Here is a 21,687-nt window from a genome sequence, read left to right on the forward strand (position 1 = left end):
CCATTAAAACACGACAAAGGAATAGAAATTATGCTGCGTATGAAGGGTTTTCCTCACTTATTCCAACACTCTTAAGGCTAAAGCAGTGGTTCCCAATCAATTTCGGGCCCTACCCCACCTAAGAATTTCTAAAATCCTGATGCCCCCCCTTGAGAGATTTAAATTTTTTATTTAAAATTTTACGGGTGTTCACATGAAGGAAGCTTAAAAGGCCATTAAGTAGGCCATTAAAAGGCCATCTTTTTTGTGTCGTCCTCTAGATATATTTTATACTAATGGAAAATATTGTCGAAATACAACACCTATTATACAATGTATAACGTCAAAGCAATACTATCATGTATCTTTTTGCTTTTAAATACATTTGAATAAGACGTCATTCACATGCAAAAACGTTTTTTTTTTCAAAATTAAGGCTCTAATAGCTGACTAGAGTATATTCAGCCGAAGGATGTACGTTCCGCCCATGATTTTCAATTTTTCCAAAACTAAGGCTCTAAAGTATAGTCAGCAGAAGGGTGCACGTCCTGCCCATGACCCACCAAAATATTGCCATGCCCTACCGGTGGAGCCTGCGCCCCATGTCGGGAATCACGGATTTAGAGCAACCGGACAACTATTTACATAGCTTCTTAGTTTCTTAGCCCATTATATAGCTTCTTAGCCCGTTAGAAGGAAGGCTGGCAGATGTATCTTTCCGTTTTTGACAGGGGAGGACTAAAGCTTCAGAAGGGCATTTGTTGCTTCAATTTTCACAATTTCATGAGAGATCATTCAGATTAATAAGGAGGGTAGGGCTGTACCATCTGAGAACTCCCTTCATGTCGATAATTATACTTGGAACAGACAGGCATTATGGCTGGTGATGCGAAGACAAATTCCCTTTTGTTAGGGATACGGTAGTTTTTGACGTAATCGGTAGATCAACCGACTGTTAAAAGAACAACAGAAACAAAATCCTAATTCCGACCTCAGCCTAATTCTGTCAAGTCAGAAATTGCAGAACGATAGCAGGCGTCACACCGTTTTCACATTCACTAAGCAGGCCTATGACGTAGGTTTGTTTTAGATCCGTAAGAATGGAAACTTGTTTCTGATTAGTGGATTGTTTTAGCTTACCAATCACCACAGTATATATAAAAAAAATTACAGTAGAATCATTCCCTACCTCAACCTTTATACAAAGCCGGGCCGAGATGCAAGTGCTCCCGAGAACGTATAAACATAAGCGACATTAGATTTTTTCACGGGTCGACAAGTCAGATTACTCTTGAACGCGAAACTTGGCTTCACCTTTGTAACAATAAATTTTAAAGAAGCTAATTTTAAATTAATTCATTCCAATACATATATAAAAATCGGTAATTAGTAGTGCAATGTTATTATTAGATGGTTTTACAAATTAGATGTAGGTTTCGAAATCTGATTGGTTTCAACTTTCAATGGCATCTTGAGAAAGTTTTTGAGAAACTACGTGTTCCAGGATTCTCATTTGATCTGCCATCAGCGGTCCAATAGACGAGGAAGTACGAGTACATGGACGGAGCTTTTATACGCGTCAAGACTGTAGTAGCCAAATATTACTGAGTGGTGATTCTACTGTATATTATTTATATACTGTGCCAATCACAGACCAATTCACCTTCTTACGTCAATTAGTTTACGCTACGGAATGACAGTGGGAAACCGCTGTTCTAGCGAAAGACCATAACTGATAACTGACGTGGCCAAAGATATAAAATAACTGACGTGACCAAAAGCAAATTAACATGAAAAAGTCCGTAATTCATAAAGAAAACAGATAATCTCGCTATTTTTTATAAAGTGTAAAGGCCCATTCGCATTGCACGTGAAGGGTCCTTTACATTGAATTCTGCAAGACTTAGTGACCAAGAAAAAGACCTTACTTTAAGGCAAGGGTAAGAAGAGACAAAACACAAGAGCCCCGATGGAAGGAGTTAAGAAAATTTGACCTCCTTTTTTTAACAAGGAAAAAATGAATCTTTTCGATGAAAAAACAAACAGCTTTGTAGAAGCTACAATATGTTTTTACAGTTGAAAGGAACCTGCTTTCGAGGGAAAAAATTACTAAAAAAAATTGAACTTTTGAAATATGTAACAAATTGGACAACAATAATTTCCTTGCAGGCTAGACTGCTAGAGGATAGCTATAGTATCGAGTACAAAATCATCTTCACTATTACTGTTTGTTACTGTCATGTTCTGCAAATTTAAAACTTCTGCGAATGATGATTGTAATCTTTGTCTATGTTGATACTGACCTTACGTGGAAAAAAGTATTCCAATGTAAAATAAAGAGGGTTGCCACCCTTAGTAATTTACCACTATTTCTAGTGAATTATAATGTTGCCTAAAAAAATCACTACATCAGCATATAAATTACTAGATTATTGAACAAAGTCACTAAACCAACCAAAAAATCACTAAAAACTAGTGATTTTTTTTTCATCGAATGTCAACCCTGGAAAGGAACAGGTTTGTTATTTCGAGATATGAACGAGTCTGAACAATTTTTTTCCGGAATAAAAACATATATTGCATCATCCGTGCGATAAGGGGACAATTACGCAAAATGGTAAATTAAGTTTAAATGGTATTTTCAAGCTTAATCCCCCCTCCCTGGGTGTGTAGGCATGCACTTAGTATATTTTGACGTCTTTTCCTGTGTTTTTCGACTTCTCCACTTTATCTAGCCTTTTCACCTATATCATCAGAACAGCTAGAAAAAGAACGTCAAAACTATTTTTGTGAATTGAATTTCAGTTTTTCTTTTTGTCCCCTAAACACGTGGACGATGCGCCCTTTATGCTGTTCTCGGGATAGATTAGATTATTCTGGTTAAGAGGGAAAGGGGTTTTATTCATTCTTATTTCTTAATTAGAATTAAGACTTTCACCTTTTATTATATTTTCATTTCCTTTCATCATAAATAGAAACGGAATTAAAAAAAAACAAGTTTTTTTAACTGAAAGTAGAGCGACATTAAAACTTAAACGAACAGAAATTATTCCGTATATGAAAGGGGCGATCCCGTTCTCAAAGCCTCGCTCTTTACGCTAAAATTTGGCTCTTTCTCACAACTTTAATTTATAAACAATAATAAACTTTAGCGTAAAGAGCGGGGCGTTGAGGAGGGGACCGCCCCTTTCATATAAGGAGTAATTTATGTTTGTCTTAATTTTAATCATTATTCCTTACTTTCTGTTAAAAACAAACTGGTATTTTTATTTGGTTTCCTAGCGTTATTGGATTAATGTACCTTTTGAATTTAGAGCACTGCGCATGAATAATTGAAACAAAAGCCGCATAGTAATTTTACTTTTTTTAAAACTAATAATAACCTTACAATAATCTAAGTTTGATTTTTGTTCCAGTTGTTTAAGAATGACTCATGAATCACAAAGACTATTTAATTAGAATAATAACCTCTTTAAAAGTTAAAAAAGAAACTTTAGCGTAAGAGCGAGCTATTGAGGAGAGGCAAACCATATCACATACGCAATATTTTCTGTTCGTTTTAAGTATTAATGTTGCTTCTTACTTTCAGTTGAAAAAACTGGCTTTTTATTTAACTGCTGATCGTTTTTACAGTAATGTCGGAAAATCCAGCTCCCCCTCGATGGAAAATTCCCCTCCCCACCAGGAATTTCTCTGTGGAAAGATTCCCCTATGTAACTTAAATTAACGATATTTGCGGAACTAATTTTGTAAGGCATAGTAACAAAACGGCCAAAGAGGTCGAAAGTATTTTTGTGAAAAAGAGAGTAACAAGTTGAGCAATTCTCAAATGACTGAAATTAATGTAAGAAAAGATCTTTAAAAAATATACGTAATTATTTATCTTCGTTTTAAGTTTTAATGTTATTCCTTACTTTCAGTGGGAAAAAACTTGATTTTTTTATTTAATAACAACCAAAAGCCGAAGATTTACAATATTTTTGGTTTATTATTACATAAAAATCATAGTTATGAAGCTGCTTAAGGTAAAATTAAATACTAAAGTTGGCCGGAAAATAAGACAAACAAATTGTTGTTCATATCGGCCATTATTAAAAAAGAGAATCGAACTTAAGCGTAAAGAGCTAGGTATTGACGAGGGGGCGAACTTCCTCACATAAGTAATATGAGGGAGTTTCCCCTCATCAATATCTCGCTCTTTACGCTAAAGTTCAAATTCTGTTCCAATTCTTTAAGAATCACCCCTGAATTTAATTAGAATAAATAGCTCTTTTGAAATTACTAAAAATACTTTAGCGCAAAGAACGAGGTATTGAGGAGGGGATGAGCCCCCTCATATACGCAATAATTTCTGTTCGTTTTAAGTTTTAATGTTACTCCTTACTTTCAGTTGCAAAAACTTGTTTTGTTAAATTTAATTTCTGATCGTTTTTTAAATGATGCTGGGATATCCAGCGCTCCCTTTATGGAAATTATCTTCCCCCATGGAAAGATCCTTCCACGTAACCCAATCCCCCCGATCCCCCCCACCAGAAAAAAAATCCCCCTGGAAACGTCGGTATACTTACCAATAACCAAAACAAAAAAACAAACAAACACGCATCCGTGATCTTTCTTCTGGCAAAAAATACAACATTCCACATTTGTGCAGACAGGGGCTTGAAATCTCTACAGTAGGATTCTCTGATACGCTGAATCTAATGGTTTAATTTTTATTGAGATTCTACGACTTTTAGGGATGTTTCCTTTTTTCGAAAATAAGGCAAATTTTTTCAGGCTCGTAACTTTTGATGGGTAGGACAAAACTTGATGAAAGTTGTATATTTAAAATTATAATAAAAATTTAATTCTTTTGATGTATCTATTGGTATCAAAATTCCATTTTTTAGAGTTTCGGCTACTATTGAGCCGGGTCGCTCCTTACTTACAGTTCGATACCACGAACTGTTTTAAAGCAGTGTTTGGATCCATGTCGGTGGTTTCCAAAATACCATTTTATCTTCATTCTCTGGGGTACTAATTTTAAGTGACCCCAATTGACGAGTTTGATTAGGAACATGTGCATAATTTTTTTCAGGAGAGGGAGGAGACATAATAAAAATTCAGGGGGGGGAATAATAAAAAAAAATCACTTGATAATTTGAATAAGTGCCCAGAAATTCAAGAAAATTTAGAATTTCGGGAAAAGAGGTGGGTCCCAAGGCCCTCCCCTACGCACGTCCCTAATTATGATGTTCAAAATAACGCAGAACCTATCGTTTAAATTTTTGGACGTTATTTATTAAGGTGACGTTAAGGACAATACCACTTTTGATTTTGTGAGGGGGAGGGAATAGTAGGTTATATTCTTGAAATATTAGGATCCTATTTTCTTAAGATTTATTCAATGGCAAGGGAGAGTTAGACTTTAAACAGTTCTAGAAACTTCATTTTTTAAACGCTATTTCAAGGTCACGCTAACATCGTCAAAATGAAGCATACACTTTTCCGGGAAGTAGATGGCGTGATGTTAAACGTTATGTTCCTTCTAGCATATTTTGAACATTTAGCTGGGTTCAAATCCATCCTACCAAGCAGATTTCAAAGATTTGTCGTTCCGATTTTATGCCAAAAAAAAAATACTGGCGAATTTACCTTAGACTAGAAAAGTATTAGAATACAGAATTTATCTTACTTGGAGAAGGACAGACAAGAGCCACGAATTTTATAGGAAGGGTACGATATTTGAGAAAAATCCGATTTCTAAATCAACTAACGGAGAGCTAACGAGAGTTAGCCTATAAGACAGTCTGTTAGCTTTGTATACCAAATTCGCCTTTTTGCAAATCAAATTTATTCACTTGCAAATATATGTTGATCACATAAACATTTTCAGAACTGTGGTACTGTGGTCAGTACTGTGGTACAAAAAAATTGAGTAACACGACTTGCTTGTATATTATTAAGATGAAAAACAGGGCAATAATAACAAATAATTTTTAACAATACTGAAAGAAAAATAATTAAACACCATTGGATAGCTCTACTTTTGACAGTTTTGCATTGATGCTGCCATCTTTTATTGTATTATTTTTTTCTTCTAAATAACTAACACAATTTGAAATAGAAAGTTTAGTATTTAGTCGTCTCCACATTTTTATTTTTAAATTTACCTTTAAAATTAGCAAGTTCTTTGCCCAAATTCTGTGAACTCTTTTATTTAGTGATTTGTTCACAATTTATGTAAGGAAAGTCGTCACGTTCGTCACAAAAATTATAGAAGTTGTGGATCCCAATTCGGCAATGAGCCCTTTACCTCCCTCCTCTCATCTATAGCACAAGATAACTTACCGATTGTCTCCGGGGCTAATATTTGCGTTATTGGTGCCGCTCAGAACAGCAAAACTTTTACTTCTTAACAGGTGTGGTTTAGCAGGATATCTGAGATCCATATTGCTTCTTCCTAGAGCGTCGCTTCCAAGGGATAAACGATTACTTTTATTTTTTACCATTCCTATCCTTTACAAATTGCTACCATATACAATATTTACAGCTGAGCTTCAAACCTATAAGAATAATATTAATATTATTGCATTGCAAGCAAAAGTACTAAAAAAATCATACCTATTTGGCGTTCCCCCCGCCTAACAACTTCAAAAGGCATTCCACTCTATATTTTAACAGAGCCATCTCACGTACAACGTAGATAAAATTTTAAGAGAGGTATTACTTCTCTGCATTTTAAGTATTTCTATATTATGGCTTTTAATAGCATATCTAGCTAGATAAAATAACTGTCATCATAACTAGTATAGTAGATAAATAGTAGCATATTGAAGAAAAACAGGTAATTGATCTAGCATTAAGTTTGCCTATATTATAGCTTTTCTATATTTAAGATAAGATAAGTTTTATTCTTCATTATATATACACATACAATATTACATGCTATTATTCCCCCAAAGGCTCATTGGCCTGTACAAAGGGGGAAGACATGAAATGCTTACTCAAAAATGAAAAACAAAACACTTACTCACATACAAAGGAGAAGAAAAGAAAATATAGATACAATGAAAACTATAGAAAAAATAGAATAAATAAGCTAAATTAATTAATTAGATTAAACAGACTAAAAAAAAAAAAAAAAAAAAAAAAAAAAAAAAAAAAAAAAAAAAACCATCTACGAAGCCAAAAATTTTTAATAATTTTTTTCTTTTTTTTTTCCTTTCCTTCCTTTCTTCCTCCCCTTCTCTCTTCTTTTTTTTTTTTTTTCCTAAACAAACCGAATGAGTGGCACCCTCGAGCTGATTCAGGCAACTTATTCCAAACAATATGACACGCCATTAGAGGATTAAAATCTGACCTTATACAAGGAGTAAAGAAGGACACTAAGCCCCAAGACCTTTTTTGTATTTATTCCTTAGGAGCATTACGGAGCATACACACATGCACCCATAAATACGCACGAAGTCCTGAAACTATTTTCGAAAAGATAATTGGTGGAGTTAAATTAAAACGTAGATTGTTATTCATTATCACTATTCTCTGTTGTTTTCTGGTGTTGGTAATGAAATTATAAATATACTTAAAATCAAATGACTGTTTATTGTCAAAAGTTTTACTCGTTTTTATACTTTCTTGTCATTTTAAATATAGCTGGAAATGCAATGTAAGTCAAATAAATTATTTACGATGTACAAATGGACCACTGAAATTTTTGGCCACAAATGCATAAATATCTTGCATACATATTGTGATATGGTTACATCGATAAATGAAGATTCTTTACCTGGCTAGACACTTTTTTAACTGAATTCACTGCATATAAAAAATTGATAAGAATCATGAAAACTCGGCACTTGTCAATTCAAAGAAACACACCCAAAAATAGAACTTACGTTAATCCTAATGATGTATACCAAAACATGGTGATAATATAATACTTTCGAAACAAATTATGAAAACTACGATAAAGAATTATGGAAAGCAGGCCACGCACAACGCATTATATTAAATACCTGACCCAACTTAACCTAGCTCCTAACCATCTCTGTATATTAAAAAATTAATTAAAAACATCTCACATAAACCCACAACATCAGGCTCTCCATCAGAAACAATTTGTCTTAAATTATCAATTGACGAGGAGAGACCCTGAATGTTAAACTTAAATGCTGTCAAAGAATAATTTCCTTTGGTAAGGAAAGCCATGTTGTGGCACACAACATGGCTCTTTAAGAGCCATGTTGTGTATAACCATTACGATACAAGCCATTAGGTTAATTCTGGCTTGTTTTAAGTGAAGTATGGAGTAGTGGTGACAAACTTCTCATGGCACACTTGAGAGCAGCAGGCACAATAGGCTACTGCAGGCTACTACAACTAATGTCAGTCACTATTCAGACAGTGGCCGTCTTGCTCGATATTTGAACATGAGGCAAGGCATTTTGTGGAACACACTGCGCATATTGGATGGTCTGAAACCACTAATAACTGCCAAAAGTATTCCCAAGGACGTCAATCCCCTTGGCATATGAAGCACCGCAGAGAAATATCCCTTGAAGAGTAATCCGAGGTGGGAGAAAGAAGTTCTCTTGTTTTTACCGGTCCTGAGCATCCAGAACCCCTTGTTACTGACGGCTGGGAAGTGGTGTGTGACTGTGTGACTTTTCCCTCTCCTTTGAGGATGATTTTGGCCTCCCAAGGAGGCCAATCCCCTTGGACATATGAAACACCCGAAGGGAAAAATCCCTTAAAGAGCCATACAAGCTGAAAGAAAGACGTTCTCTTGCTCATACTGGTCCTGAGGATCCAGCATCAATTGTCACTGATGGCTGGGGAGTGGTGGGTGACTTTTCCTCTCCTTTGAGGGATGAGTTTCACCTATCAAGGGGGGGGGGCAATCCCTGGACATACAAATCACCACAGCGAAAAATCCCTTGAGGAGTTATCTGAGGTGGGAGAAAGAAGTTCTCTTGCTTGTACCGGTCCTGAGGATCCAGCATTGCTTGTCACTGATGGCTGGGGAGTGGTGGGTGACTTTTTCCACTCCATTGAGGGATGAGTTTCGCCTACCAAGGGGGGGAGGGGCAATCCCCTTGGACATATAAATCACCACAGCGAAAAATCCCCTGAGGAGTTATCCGGGGTGGGAGAAAGAAGTGCTCTTGCTAGTACCGACATGGAGGATCAAGTATCGCTTGCCTCTAATATCTGCTGACTGACGGGTAACTCTTCCCTCCTATATTGAGGGATGAGTGTTGCCTGATCAAGCCGGTCTGAACCTGAGAAGTGGAGTTCTCGGGATTGGGAAAAACGATTGTGGAAACCTTAAAACTACTAAGGAAGCCTCTTCTACAAAGTAAAAAAAAAGGATAGGCAAGCCCTATCTGAAAATTCCACTCCCGAGGGGGCACGAATATCCCAGATGCTATTTTTGTTTTTGGAGGCAATGGTTCTTTGGGACTTGAACCTTGACACAGATTTATGAGTCCTAGCATAATAATAATAATAACAAGTGAGGAATGGTCTCTGAATAATTTTAAGAAAATGACTTACACCATTGCTATAAAAGCCATTTTGTCAACTACGGACTGCTTTTAATTAAGGAATGGCTTATCTACACTTTGAGAAATGGTCATAAACTCCTTGACAGTACTAAAAGCGCACTTTTTCTGCATTTTTACCCCTCCCTCCAAATGAGAAAATTATTCTGATCTTTTCTCTCCTGACAGTCAAACCTGTTGGCATCAAGGCACTAAAACGAATGTCTAATCAGAACTGTATAGTTGAATAGTTGTCTTGTGTTTTTTGTTGTATCTCTTTTGCGCAGTCACACAGAAGACGTCTGAGATATATCTAAAAAACTTAGACAGATCTTGAAAATAATCTTAAACTTTGTTATAAATCTGAAATACATCTTCAAAAAAACTTTTTTTCTTGTCAACCCCATCAGGATGAAATTGCTTGTGCTCAAAATCGACCAAACCCGACACGAGATTCCAAAAGACTTGTCCTAGGTCATAAAAAAAAAACTTTAGAATTTTATTCTCCCTCCAACTTTTCCAAAATGGGGTCTGTTTTACAAAATATCTACTGCTACTACTAACAACTTACTGCAATACGAAGCCGTCTAAGACCAACATAGCTACACACACTCCTCCTCCATCCCAATCATTTCAAAGCCAACCGCTTTATACCGTCCCAAAAAGTTCTTAATTCACTTAAATTTTTCCTTTCGACATCACCCCACCCCATTCGGGGACAACCTATTTTTAGTTTGACCATGGATGGTTGTCCGACGAGGACGATCTTGGGCAATCTGTCATCCTTCATCCGCAGAACGTGTCCTGGCCAGCTCAACCTTTCTCTTATTAAAGCCCAAGAAAGCGGTATAGATAGATAGATAATTTATTAGTGACTCAACCGAAAACCCTTTATTTCACATCAACTACGAAAACTGTAAAATGAAACTAAAACGGAGAAATAAACAAAATAAAAACACAGAAAGAAGAAAAAGGAAAAGAAAGGGCTACGATCTAAATAATAAGCATATCACTTTAGAAATCCACCATGGACACTGATCAAATCGGACCGTATCAATGAGAATTTGGATCACTAAAGACCGAGTAAATTTACAAACACTAAGCAATTACAAAAGGAAAGAAGATTAACAGATCATTGAAACACTTTATCAAAAGCGAGCGAGGAAAAGAATAAATAGGACATTCAAAGAGGTGGTGATAACAATTTTCGACACCACCACACAAGCAGAGTGGGAGAAAGCGGTATTGAACCACACTTTTCATACAGCTTACTGTTAGAGATACAGCTACCCAAAACAAACCGAATGCTTACAAAATATCGCTATTCAAAAATCGCAAAAAGGTAAGGATATAGCACTTGGATATATTATGAACATACTAGATGGATACAACAGATCCTAGACAATCCAAAGAAACGAGGAATAATAACACAGGAGGATATTGAATTCACTGGCAAATGCAGAATTCTCCCATTATGAACTTGTTTAGAAGTTGCTATAGAAACATTTGTTTCTATAGCAGAGAAATTGTAATTTTCTTAATGAGAAATTGAGGAAAAGAGTGAACAGGTAGGCTTTCTCATAAGTAAGAAGGGAAATTGATCTTCTCCTAAGTAAGAGGAGAAATTCAAGTTAGAAGGGATATTCTAAGTAAAAAGGAAAAGGGAATAAAGAAATGAGTTAACCAAAGAAAGCAAATAAAGGCCCATCGGTTGTTCTTTTCTTTCTTTATAAAGACACAATCGATTTGTAGTCTGATGCAACAAGTAGGTCTATGGGGAGAGGCGGTTTTAAGAGAGGGCAGAGGGGGCACTTTCCCAGGGCGCAGAAATTTTAGGGGACGGAAAATTTCAAATAAATAATCTAACGGTGACAATCATTTTGTAATTTTTGAAAACTTATTTTTATTGGGATGAAGTAGAAGGTGCAGTTAATAAATTAAAATAATTAATAAATTTTTAATTAATTGATAAAATAAATATAAAACAAAAATAAAAAGTTATTAAATAATAATAATCGTATCTTGGTAAGCTTAAATAAAAGCTTACCGTATTAGTATTAATAAATAAATAAAAAAATAATAATAATCAAAATAATTAATACTAATTAAATAATTTAAATAATGGATTGAAAAATAATTAAAAATAAATTATAATTAATTAGTAAACTGAAAATAATTTTGTTAATAAATTAAAATTTTATTAAAATTTGGTCTGGAAATTTTGTGGGAGACAGGGGTCAAGATTTTACCCCTGGTGCAAGAGAGGCCAGAACCACCACTGTCTATGGTTAACTTACAAGAGTGGAAACTGATCCCAGTGCTTCAACAAAGAAACACCAACACCATGAGATAAGATAAAAGTTTTAATTCTTAAAAATGGCCATCACAGACCCAGATGGGCTGAATTCACATTTTAGAGTCAAAAAGTGCACACAAAAAAAAAGCAAATATAATAGTCAAGAAACAAATTTCAAAATGTCAAAAAGGTAGTAAAAAATGTCAAAAACAATTATCAATCCCAGAATCAAAAGGTAATAAACCAAATAAAACACAAGGACAAAAACCTACAAAACACAATTCAGTCGAGAATAGAAAAATTAAAATAAATCTCAAAATTGGTAAATTAATTATTAACGCTTATAAAGTAAAATAATGGGGGACTTATTTGACAAACCAGTTATGTTCGGGACGAAAGTTCTCATATATATTTTTCAGTGAAAAATTTTATTGGGGTAAGAAGGGAGACTTTTTAAAGCGGTACGAGACAGGTGAGGTCAAAGAGGGGGGGGGGTGACTTAGGAACAGGGAGCTTATCTGGGAGTAATGGAGGGCACTGGTGGCAAAACCCAAGGAATTTTTTTTCTCTTTTCCTTGAAGGTGAAAAAGATTGTCTGATTTCCATGTACAGTTTGTTGTTTCCTGAATTTTTTTTATATGATAAGGCAAAATTAGCGTTAGAGTGTAATTGGCCATATTAGCTTAGCAATTGGTGATCTCATGTTCTGAAAAAAGAACACAATTGCGAAGCCTTTTTTTTTTTTTTTTTTTTTTTTTTTTTTTTTTTTTTTTTTTTTTTTTTGGTGAGAAAAAATACTGAAAAGATCAGTTAATCCATAGGCGGCTTTAGGAGGTTCGACAAAGACACACTTTGAATTTTCAGGAGAGGAGGAGCAAGATCTATGAGCAAGATTTTGACTTTTGGATTTTTATTTAAGATTTTGACTTTTAGAAAGCAGCTTTTGTCGTCTTGTTCTTGTTGTTCTTGTATTTATTTATTTTGTCATTCATTCATGCATGGGTAAAGACAGGCGTTTTCCGGGGAGAAGTGGGAAACCATTCAGCAATCAGGAGCAGATTACCGTCTTCCATCAGAATAGCTTTATAGTCGCTTTAACAATTTTTCTGAGGCGCAATAAGTTTCTAAGAGAACAACTCTGCTGCTGGAGTTCGCTCTTTTTGTAGAAAAAAGGAAATTGTATGCTAATTGTAAAAAGTAAATATTTTCGTAAAAAAAAAAATTCTTTCTTTTTTTGCGACATAAAATAAATCGGATCCCTTCCTACACTATGCAACATGGGTTTCAAGCCTGCTTGTGATCGCATTCAAAAGCAATCGCTCTGCGCGCAAATCTTGTATTGTTTTTAGTTTATTAAAGCTAACTTTATTTAGACTTAAAAAGGAGTTATTCATGTCACAAATTCAGGTTATAATGATTAAGTCCCAGTAATGGTATTTTAATATGTAAACAATTAAATTAAATATCGTTTCCAGGGTACTGTAAATCCTAACAACTAGGGAAGATATCAGACAAAGTGTTTTGTTAGACACTGCAAGTTAAATATTCTTGTCAAGCACTAGAATTGTCCATTTTGTCCCTAGTTACTATTCTTTTTTCCCAAGGTAACGTCCCTAGTTGTACGGTTTGCTTTGTAAACACGTTTTAAAAACGTTGCCTTTATTTTTAACACGTTTACGGAACTTTCACTGTTGAGACTCTACAGCAAATCATGAAAGAAACTCAACAACCATTCAAAGAAAACGCTTTGGCTATTGTTTTTTTTAAAGAGAGGCAGGCGTGGTCCAAGGCATTTAGTTTTTCCCGGAAGATACAGGTATCACTATCGACATGAAGTTTAACAACCAGGATTCATGAGCATGAAAAATAGAATAGTTAGAATAAAATATAGAAAGGACTACTTTTATGTCCAAAAAGATTTACACAAGACAAAACCGGGTAAAATCAAAAAGTAAAAAAAAAACATTAAAAAACGTTTATCTCTAAATGCACTAGTAAAAAAAAAAACTGAATTAGACATTTTTATGACTAAGAATAAAAGCATGGGGTGGTCATAAAGATAAAATTTCGTCCCTGAACAGCTTTAAATTACGTCTTAGACTTCCCCACACTTTTATTTTCAATCTTGAACATATTAAAGCATTTTTTTTTTTTTTTTTGCTTTTTAGTGCATTTAGAGACAAAAGCCAGTTATCTAAGGACGTCTGCCCCTTCTTTGATACTATCTCTAGTTATAACTATACTCAAGCCACAAAGAAATCAGTTTTTATCGGATCGTGGGCAATTTGATTTTCCCATCATAAGTGCAGACTGCACTCAGCATCCTCGGTAACATGATCTGCATTTACATGAGTGTCTATAACAAAGGATTAGAGACTTCCAAGAATCTATAAATAGATGGGAATGATATCAAAGTATTCTGTGAATCCAACTTCGCTTTTAAGATATTAATCTGACTCCTATTAATTCTGGCTGACACCCAGAAAAGTATAAGGGATTATAGGGATTATAAAACCGCTAATTAAACTTTTACTTCTGAACCAAATCCATTTGTCTTCACTGAATAAAAAAAAAAACATCTTTAGGGAATATGCAAAAGCCCAAGAACAATTTTTGTTTTATCAATATTTACGTAAAGTGTGACTCAAAATCTATTCAATAAATAAAACAAACGTCAGATGTTGGGATTGATTCGCTCTTAAAAAGACAAATACACAACTCGATCCGGCTCTTTATAATGAATCGCAATATATTTACCGCTACCTTCGCAAATATGCGACATTCCCCCTCCCCAATAGGGCTACACTTAGCCCTAGGCTATATACCAGACTTGGCTGAGTTTGTTTTTTTCAGCGCCTTTATTAGGCATTATGAAGCAATTGTTGATGAGAAATAAGCACAAAAATAATGTAAGCCGTAAAAATTAGTAATGTTTTGTCTTTAGTTTAGGGCTATATCTGGCTCCATTACAGAGAGGAGGGGGGATCGTAAGTACATTTTCGAGGGTAACAATTTGAAACTAAAAAGTGCATCGACTTGTATATTTACCTTTTATCCAGTGAACTCATCCAAACGTATCAAAATTTACAAATCCAAAAATATGTGCCTGTGGCGGCAAGTAGATACCGTTTTTTAGTTTTTGTCTTAATTTTTACCAGCACTAGCTTTTTTCCATTTTAAATCCAGCTTAATGATCAATAATTCACAAGTAAAAATAAAAAAACGCAAATAGTTCCATCATTTACATCTTTGAGACAACTTTTTAAGCTTTCAAGATATTAATTCAAACTGGTTCATTAGTTTATTGTGGTCCAGCTAATTACTTATAGTCTCTCTTTTCTTTAATTATGAGAAGGTTGGGATCCCATACAGGGAGATTTTCAGTGGTGTCAATTGGAGGAGGGAGGTCTGGGGAGCCTTGTCGCAATCCCTCCTGCACCTGGGGAAAATGCCTTTTTCCTGTATTTCTATTTGAAAATTGATTTTCGATGCTTTGTAGAAAGAATCGAAAAAAAAGTAAAATTGCCCTCTCTAGATTTTGAAAAACACCCCCCTCCCCCCGTAATTCCTGTGAATTGACACAACTGGCAATTTCTTCCTCTTTTTATTAATTCGTAAAATTAAGCTTGTTCTTATAATGGCCACGTGATTAAGTTGAGTAGATAGTAATCACCAGTTTGTAGGCGATAACCAGCGCTTTACTGATTAAAAAATATATATGCAAAATTCAAAAAAATTGGAAAAAAATTATTAATGTTTGTTCCTTCAATGAATGATATTCATGATGCTTACAATGTGTTCCTTTATTCATCGAAATCCGGGTTACCATGTTCCTTAGTAAAATATTGGCCCTAATCATGAAAAGTATTAGCCTATTTTTCTATAAAGTCTAAATCTAGTTAGACAAGTCTAGGCCATCAAGCCCATTAGTTCAGACTAATCAGGTGTGCTATAAAAGAAGAAGCAAATTATGATGGACAGATAGTGGTTATGCCTAGAAATCAATGTCTAGCTAAGCATACATGTGAATTGGACGGGAGTTGACAGTCACAAGTCAAGTGACCAGCAATTGACTGAGCCAAAAAAAAAACGCTTTTTAGCCCATTTTTTGACGGAAATGACGCAAAAAACACAAATGAAGGACTAGGGTTTAGAACTTTTGCGCTTAGGGGAGAGGATAGGGGACAGTAACCAAATTCCTGTTTGTATTAATTTTTGCTCTATTATCTTTAAGTTTAATATGGTCATTCATTTTAATTTTTTATCGTTTTGGATTTCATTTATTGTTTAACAGTAATTTATGGTTGTTCTGAGTTTAAATTACGATGTGAATTTATTTTTGCTGGTATTAAGTTCTTTACTTTTTCGTGAAATGTTTTTTTTTCGTAGCCTTTTGTTTTCTTCAACCAACAAGTTTGTTGTAACGAACTGTAAATAGGAAGAGACTCGGCCGAATAGTAACCAAAACTTTGAAAACAAGTTTTTTCAACTGAAAGTAAGGAGTATCATGAAAACTTAAAACGAACAGGAATTATTCCGTATATGGGGGGACTGTCCCCTCTTTAATGTCTCGCTCCTCACGCTAAAGGTTTTAGTACTCTAAAAAAGGTTTTATTCTAAGTGAACGGCATTGCCTTTCAGGAGTGAGGAGTCGTTCTCAAAGGATTGGGACTAAAAGTCAAACTTAAGCGCAAAGAGCAAGGGTTGAGGCGGGGGCAGCCCCATTCATATACAGAATAATTTTTTGTTAGTCTTAAGTTTTAGTGTTGCTTCTTACTTCCAACTGAAAACTCATTTTTTAATTTGATGTTTTACCTTTTTTTAAATCATGCCATAAATATCCGTTTGAAAAGACCCTCTCTTATCAGTTTGTTTCGATTTGAGTACTGGTTCGATTCGAGCAGCAAACATTCTTTCTAGTCTTTAGACTTTTCAAGCACAGTAAACTTGATTACGATATGTAATTTGTAGGGCCAGTGGTGTTTTCCTTCAAAAAACTTTCTCGTACAACTAACCCTTGATGTGAAACTATAAAACTAATTCATTTTAAATATTTGCAATTGGAATAAAAAGCAAATTCTGTGGGGGGCGTACTAGCTACTAAAGTTCCGTTTTTTTATATTTTCGGCAAGCAGGTATCCAGGATTTTTATTCGGGGGGGGGGGGTTTACCCGATTTTTTTATAGCACCTTTTTTCTGGTAAGGTTTTGTCTTTACAGGTATTTTTTAGACTAATTTTCGACTCGGTCAATTTTTTTTTTTTTTTTTGGGGGGGGGGGTTCAAACCGGGTACCCTCCTCCCCTGGATGCGGCCTTGGGTTTCGGTATCTATTGATAACGATTGCTCTATAGTCATCTTTCGTTACCATGTAGGGCCTACTGTTTAAATCTGAAAAGACAAGTTTTTTTTTGGCTCTGAGTCTCTTAGTTTTTTTTTTGTTTTTTTTTGAAAATTCATAGGAATATTTTATAACCAATGAAAGTTCTTCCAATAACAATGTAGACAATTTCTCTTAATTCTCTACGCAGTCAAACATACTCAAATTTTTGTTCTCGAATAGGGCCGTACACAAGGAACCACCCTCCCCCAACAAAAAACTCCCCCGATTTCTGGGTACCCCTAATCCAAATTAAAATTTTTTATTATTGCCCCCCCCCCCCCAAAAAAGCCATATAGACCAAGGAAAAGCTAGATCTAGTCTACATGTAAAGCAATTATAATAAAGCAGAAAACACAAGGTCAGAAATTTTAACGAGGAGGTCCGGTATTAGGTCAAAGTAGTTGAACGCCTAAAGCTTTATGCCCGTGCCACATCACAGTCACATCTATCGATACAGAAAGCCAAATATCATGAATGACAAGCCAATTTTCATGATTTTAGTGTCACACTTGTATTTAAAAAGCAAAAAATTAAAATTACAAGAAATTAGTTCAGAGTTTGCACCAACTGTTCTCTACTAATACTAAGTATTTTTAACTTTTGTCAAATTCCTATCCCAGATAGGAAAACCACTGCTCTAGGTTTCCATCTTTTCTAGTTTTAAAATTATGCCTAAAACCTTGACTCTGATTGGTCAGTCAAGAAATTTATGTTTGAAAGTTGAACAATGTTCAACTCGAGAAATTACGAACGGCGATCGTAATTGGCGCTGTAGTCGTACGTAATTTTGATTCTATCGACTAGTGTGACTATATTGTTGGACGGGCAATCTCTTAAATTACTCGAGGGGTCACTCACCTTCCGCAGCCACGTTTAAATTTAAGAGCGATACGTGTTGGCACACTTTTGCCACGCAGTAGCCGGTGTACGTTTTTCCTGAAATTCGGCTACTCATCAAAACTACACCTTTTTATACACTACTGTAGTATTTTAGCTCCACTTCAAAACCGTCCAAAATAAATCTTTCAATTTTATTCCATTTTCAAAACTAGCTATTCGTGGCTGAGTCGTTTCGAAATAAGCTGTACCTAAAGCAATTATAAAAATGGATTGTGTTATGAAATTAAATAAAAAAAAAAGTTTTTTTAACTGAAAGTAAGGAACGACGTTAAAACTTAAAACGAACAGAAATTATTTCGTATATGAAAGAGGCTGTCCCCTCCTCAATGCCTCGCTCTTTACGCTAAAGTTTTTTATTGTTAAAAAAAAAATAGAGTTGTGAGAAACTCAAACTCTAGCGTAAAGAGCGAGGCGTTGATGAGGGGACAGCCCCTTTCATATAAGGAATAATTTCTGTTCGTTTTAAGTTTTAACGTCGTTCCTTACTTTCAGTTAAAAAAAACTTATTTTATTTACGAACGTTTTTATTATTAATAAATATACGTAACTTACGAATTAACTTACGTAACGAACTTCTATATTCATATATTTTTAATACGTATATTATAGGGTTCGCCCCCTAGTCAATACCTCGCTCTTTACGCTAAAGTTCGAACTTTGTTCCAATTCTTTAAAAATGACCCCTTAATCAGAAAGGCCGTTATTTAGAATAAATAGCTCTTATGAAAGTACTAAAAAATATTTGACCTAAACAGCGAGGTATTGACTAGCGGGTGCACCCAATCAAATACGTAATATTTTCTGTCCGTTTTAAGTTTTGATGTTGCTGCTTACTTTCAGTTGAAAAACTTGTTTTTTTATATTTAATTTCTGATCTTTTTTAAATAATGCTGGGAAATTCAGCGCCCCTTTATAGCAAAGTCCCTTCCCCCATGAAAGCTTCCTTCTTGGAAAGATCCTCCCATATGACCCCCGACCCACCCACCCCCCAACTACCAGAAAAAATCCCCCCTGATAACGTCTGTATATTTCCCAATAATCAATACTATAAGTTAACATTGGGTAAAAGTTCATAAATTTCAGCCCTCCCTTCAGGGAATTCGGGGGATTAAGTCATCCTAAAAGACATAGTTATCATATTTTCGACCATGAGAAACAAAACGGCTATCTCAAAATTTTGATTGGGTGACTTTGGGAAAAAATGAGCGTGGGAGGGGGCCTGGTTGGCCTCCATTTTTTGGTCACTTAAAAATGGCACTACAACTTTTAATTTCCGTTCGAATGAGCCCTCCCATGATAATCTAGGACCACTGGGTCGATACGATCACCCCCTGGGAAAAAAAACACATCCGTGATCTTTCTTCTGGCAAAAAATACAAAATTCCACATTTTTGCAGATAGGAGCTTGAAACCTCTATAGTAGGGTTCTCTGATACGCTGAATATGAAGGTGTGATTTTCATTAAGGTTCTATTACTTTTAGGGGGTCTTTCCCCTTTTTTTCGAAAATCAGCCAAATATTCTCAGACGCGTAACTTTTGATGGGTAGAACTAAACCTGATGAAACTTACATATTTGACATCAGCATTAAAATCTGATTCTTTTGATGTATTTAATGGTATCACAATCCCGTTTTCTAGAGTTTCGGTTACCATTGAGCCGGGTCGCTAAAGTAAAAAATACTTTTTTTTTACTTTTTACAACACGATATAAATCAAACTTTACAGTCAAAATACTTTTTTGAAACTTTTACTAGGACAGTTACAATTAACTCCTATCACAAGTAGTCGCTCTCATTAAAAATAATGAAACGAATACTTTTCATTCAAAAATACGATTTTCAAGGTTACATTTATGCTAAAACTATGCATGAAAGAACAATTTTACATAGAAAAAAAAACGGTAATTTAAAAGCATGCATTTGTTTAATATGAAAATGAATAGTTGATGGCGGTACAAATACCATCCAAATGATAATTACTGTCAAACTTGACAAATATACAGCAATTAAATAAATACTAACAAAAGCGTAGTTATTTTTAACAATTAAATAGGCTCTATTTTCGGAAATCTAATTCAAAAACCTAGAGCATCACACAATGTATTCTTTCCCATTATTATTTGGGAATGGGGTAGATTATTCTACAAACAATATTCAGCTAGGGGGTGAGACAAGGCCGTATTCAGAGAAAGTGTTAGGGGGTTTTACCCCCCCCCCCCCAAAAAAAAAAAATGTTTTTCCAACTCGTAAAAACGTAACAAAAATGAATATAAGCAAATTTTTGATGCGTTTTTTAATGTTTTTTGTAAACGCCAAAAAACATTTTTTTTGTAGCCCCTCCCCCAGAAAAAAAAAGATACGACCCTGGGGTGAGATATAAACTTCCAGAAAAGAACCGAGTCTTTCGCTTCAAAAAACAATGGTTTAAATCCAAATATCTGAGTCTTTATGCCCGTTGTATCTTATTTCGTTTTCCCCTGAAATTCTCCTAGAAAAGAGCTCCTCCAAAATTTCCAGGGCAGGAAGCTACCCAATCACTCCCAATGCAAGTATATATGACATTTCCACTTTGTGAATGGCATCATTACTAAGTTCTCGGGTGTTTAGACCAAAGGCACTAATTTGGACCCAGGGGGGAGGTTAAGCCCTTAATTTCAGAAAACACCTTTTTTAGTAATTTCAATGAAAAAAAAAAACAATAATCTCCCACCTTGGATTTTGAAAAATGCATTTGTTTGCATCTTCAAATAAAAAAAAAAATCTTGCCCCTCCCATACGTTTTGGTGAATCAGGAACCGTGTTTTAGCCCGAAAAATATCAACCAGACAAGTAAGCAAGGTTTTTTAGGGGGAGGGGCAGCTTCGAAAAAACAAAAACAGGTAGATTTTTTTAATGAAAATGCAAGATGGGCGGTTTCTAAGGCCATTCTTCCCAGTTTCTGGTAAAATAAAACCATTTTTCCTTTAAAGAATTCTTAAAAGGTTCCTTTAAAGGTTTTCCATTTCAACCTCCCCCCCCCCCGAAATTTCTGTCAGACTTGTATAAAAGTAACAACATAAAACATACAAACACATTTGTGTTGCGTTTTTTAAAGTTTATTTTTGTAAACCCCCCCCCCTCCTCCTCGAACAAAGATCACGGATACAGCCCTGGTTTTACCACACATTTTGCTTGTTTTTACGAAATTGGAAGAATTTTACTCTGCTAGCTCCTGGGGCATGGCAGTCCCTAGGTTTTGATTCTGACAATAAAGCCTTTTTGAAGGGATGGAGGTCATCTGTGTTGTCATTTCAAGAAGGCAGTTGCCCCCCCCCCTTATAATTTCAAGAAAAAATTATTATATAGCCCATGCCCTTTGACTCTCCAAATGGAGACTCCTCTTGCCCCCCCCTTCAATAAAAATGCTGGAGCTACGCCTCCGGGATCCATCAATCGAAAGAGCCCTCCTAAGCCATTGTGTAACTACAAAGTAGGTATTTTTATGGATCTTTCACACTTCAATGAAGTTCCTCCCTTGAGTGTGGTCTAGTCTTGAGGGGGATAAATATCCCAAACTTCCTCAGCAGGTAAAATTCATTTAAGAAAGGTTAGACTAATCTGCAGAAGC

At 35.2% G+C, this 21,687-nt stretch overlaps 1 protein-coding gene across 5 annotated transcripts in view; it reads right to left on the minus strand.

Moving 5' to 3' along the window:
- The window catches only part of LOC148956034 (rho family-interacting cell polarization regulator 2-like), a 162,543-nt gene that overhangs the window by 116,245 nt on the left and 24,611 nt on the right, over positions 1-21,687 (minus strand). For all 5 annotated transcript variants that reach the window (XM_089090365.1, XM_089090434.1, XM_089090580.1 and 2 more), the window contains exon 2: positions 6,310-6,524. In XM_089090365.1, the coding sequence (XP_088946491.1) occupies positions 6,310-6,470 (161 nt within the window). In that variant the 5' untranslated portion in view covers positions 6,471-6,524. The remainder of the gene's footprint in view (positions 1-6,309; positions 6,525-21,687) is intronic.

Source organism: Artemia sp. Qi Xiang Cuo, chromosome 1 (assembly GCF_049724085.1).
Source record: "Artemia sp. Qi Xiang Cuo chromosome 1, ASM4972408v1, whole genome shotgun sequence".
Classification (NCBI taxonomy): domain Eukaryota; kingdom Metazoa; phylum Arthropoda; class Branchiopoda; order Anostraca; family Artemiidae; genus Artemia; species Artemia sp. Qi Xiang Cuo.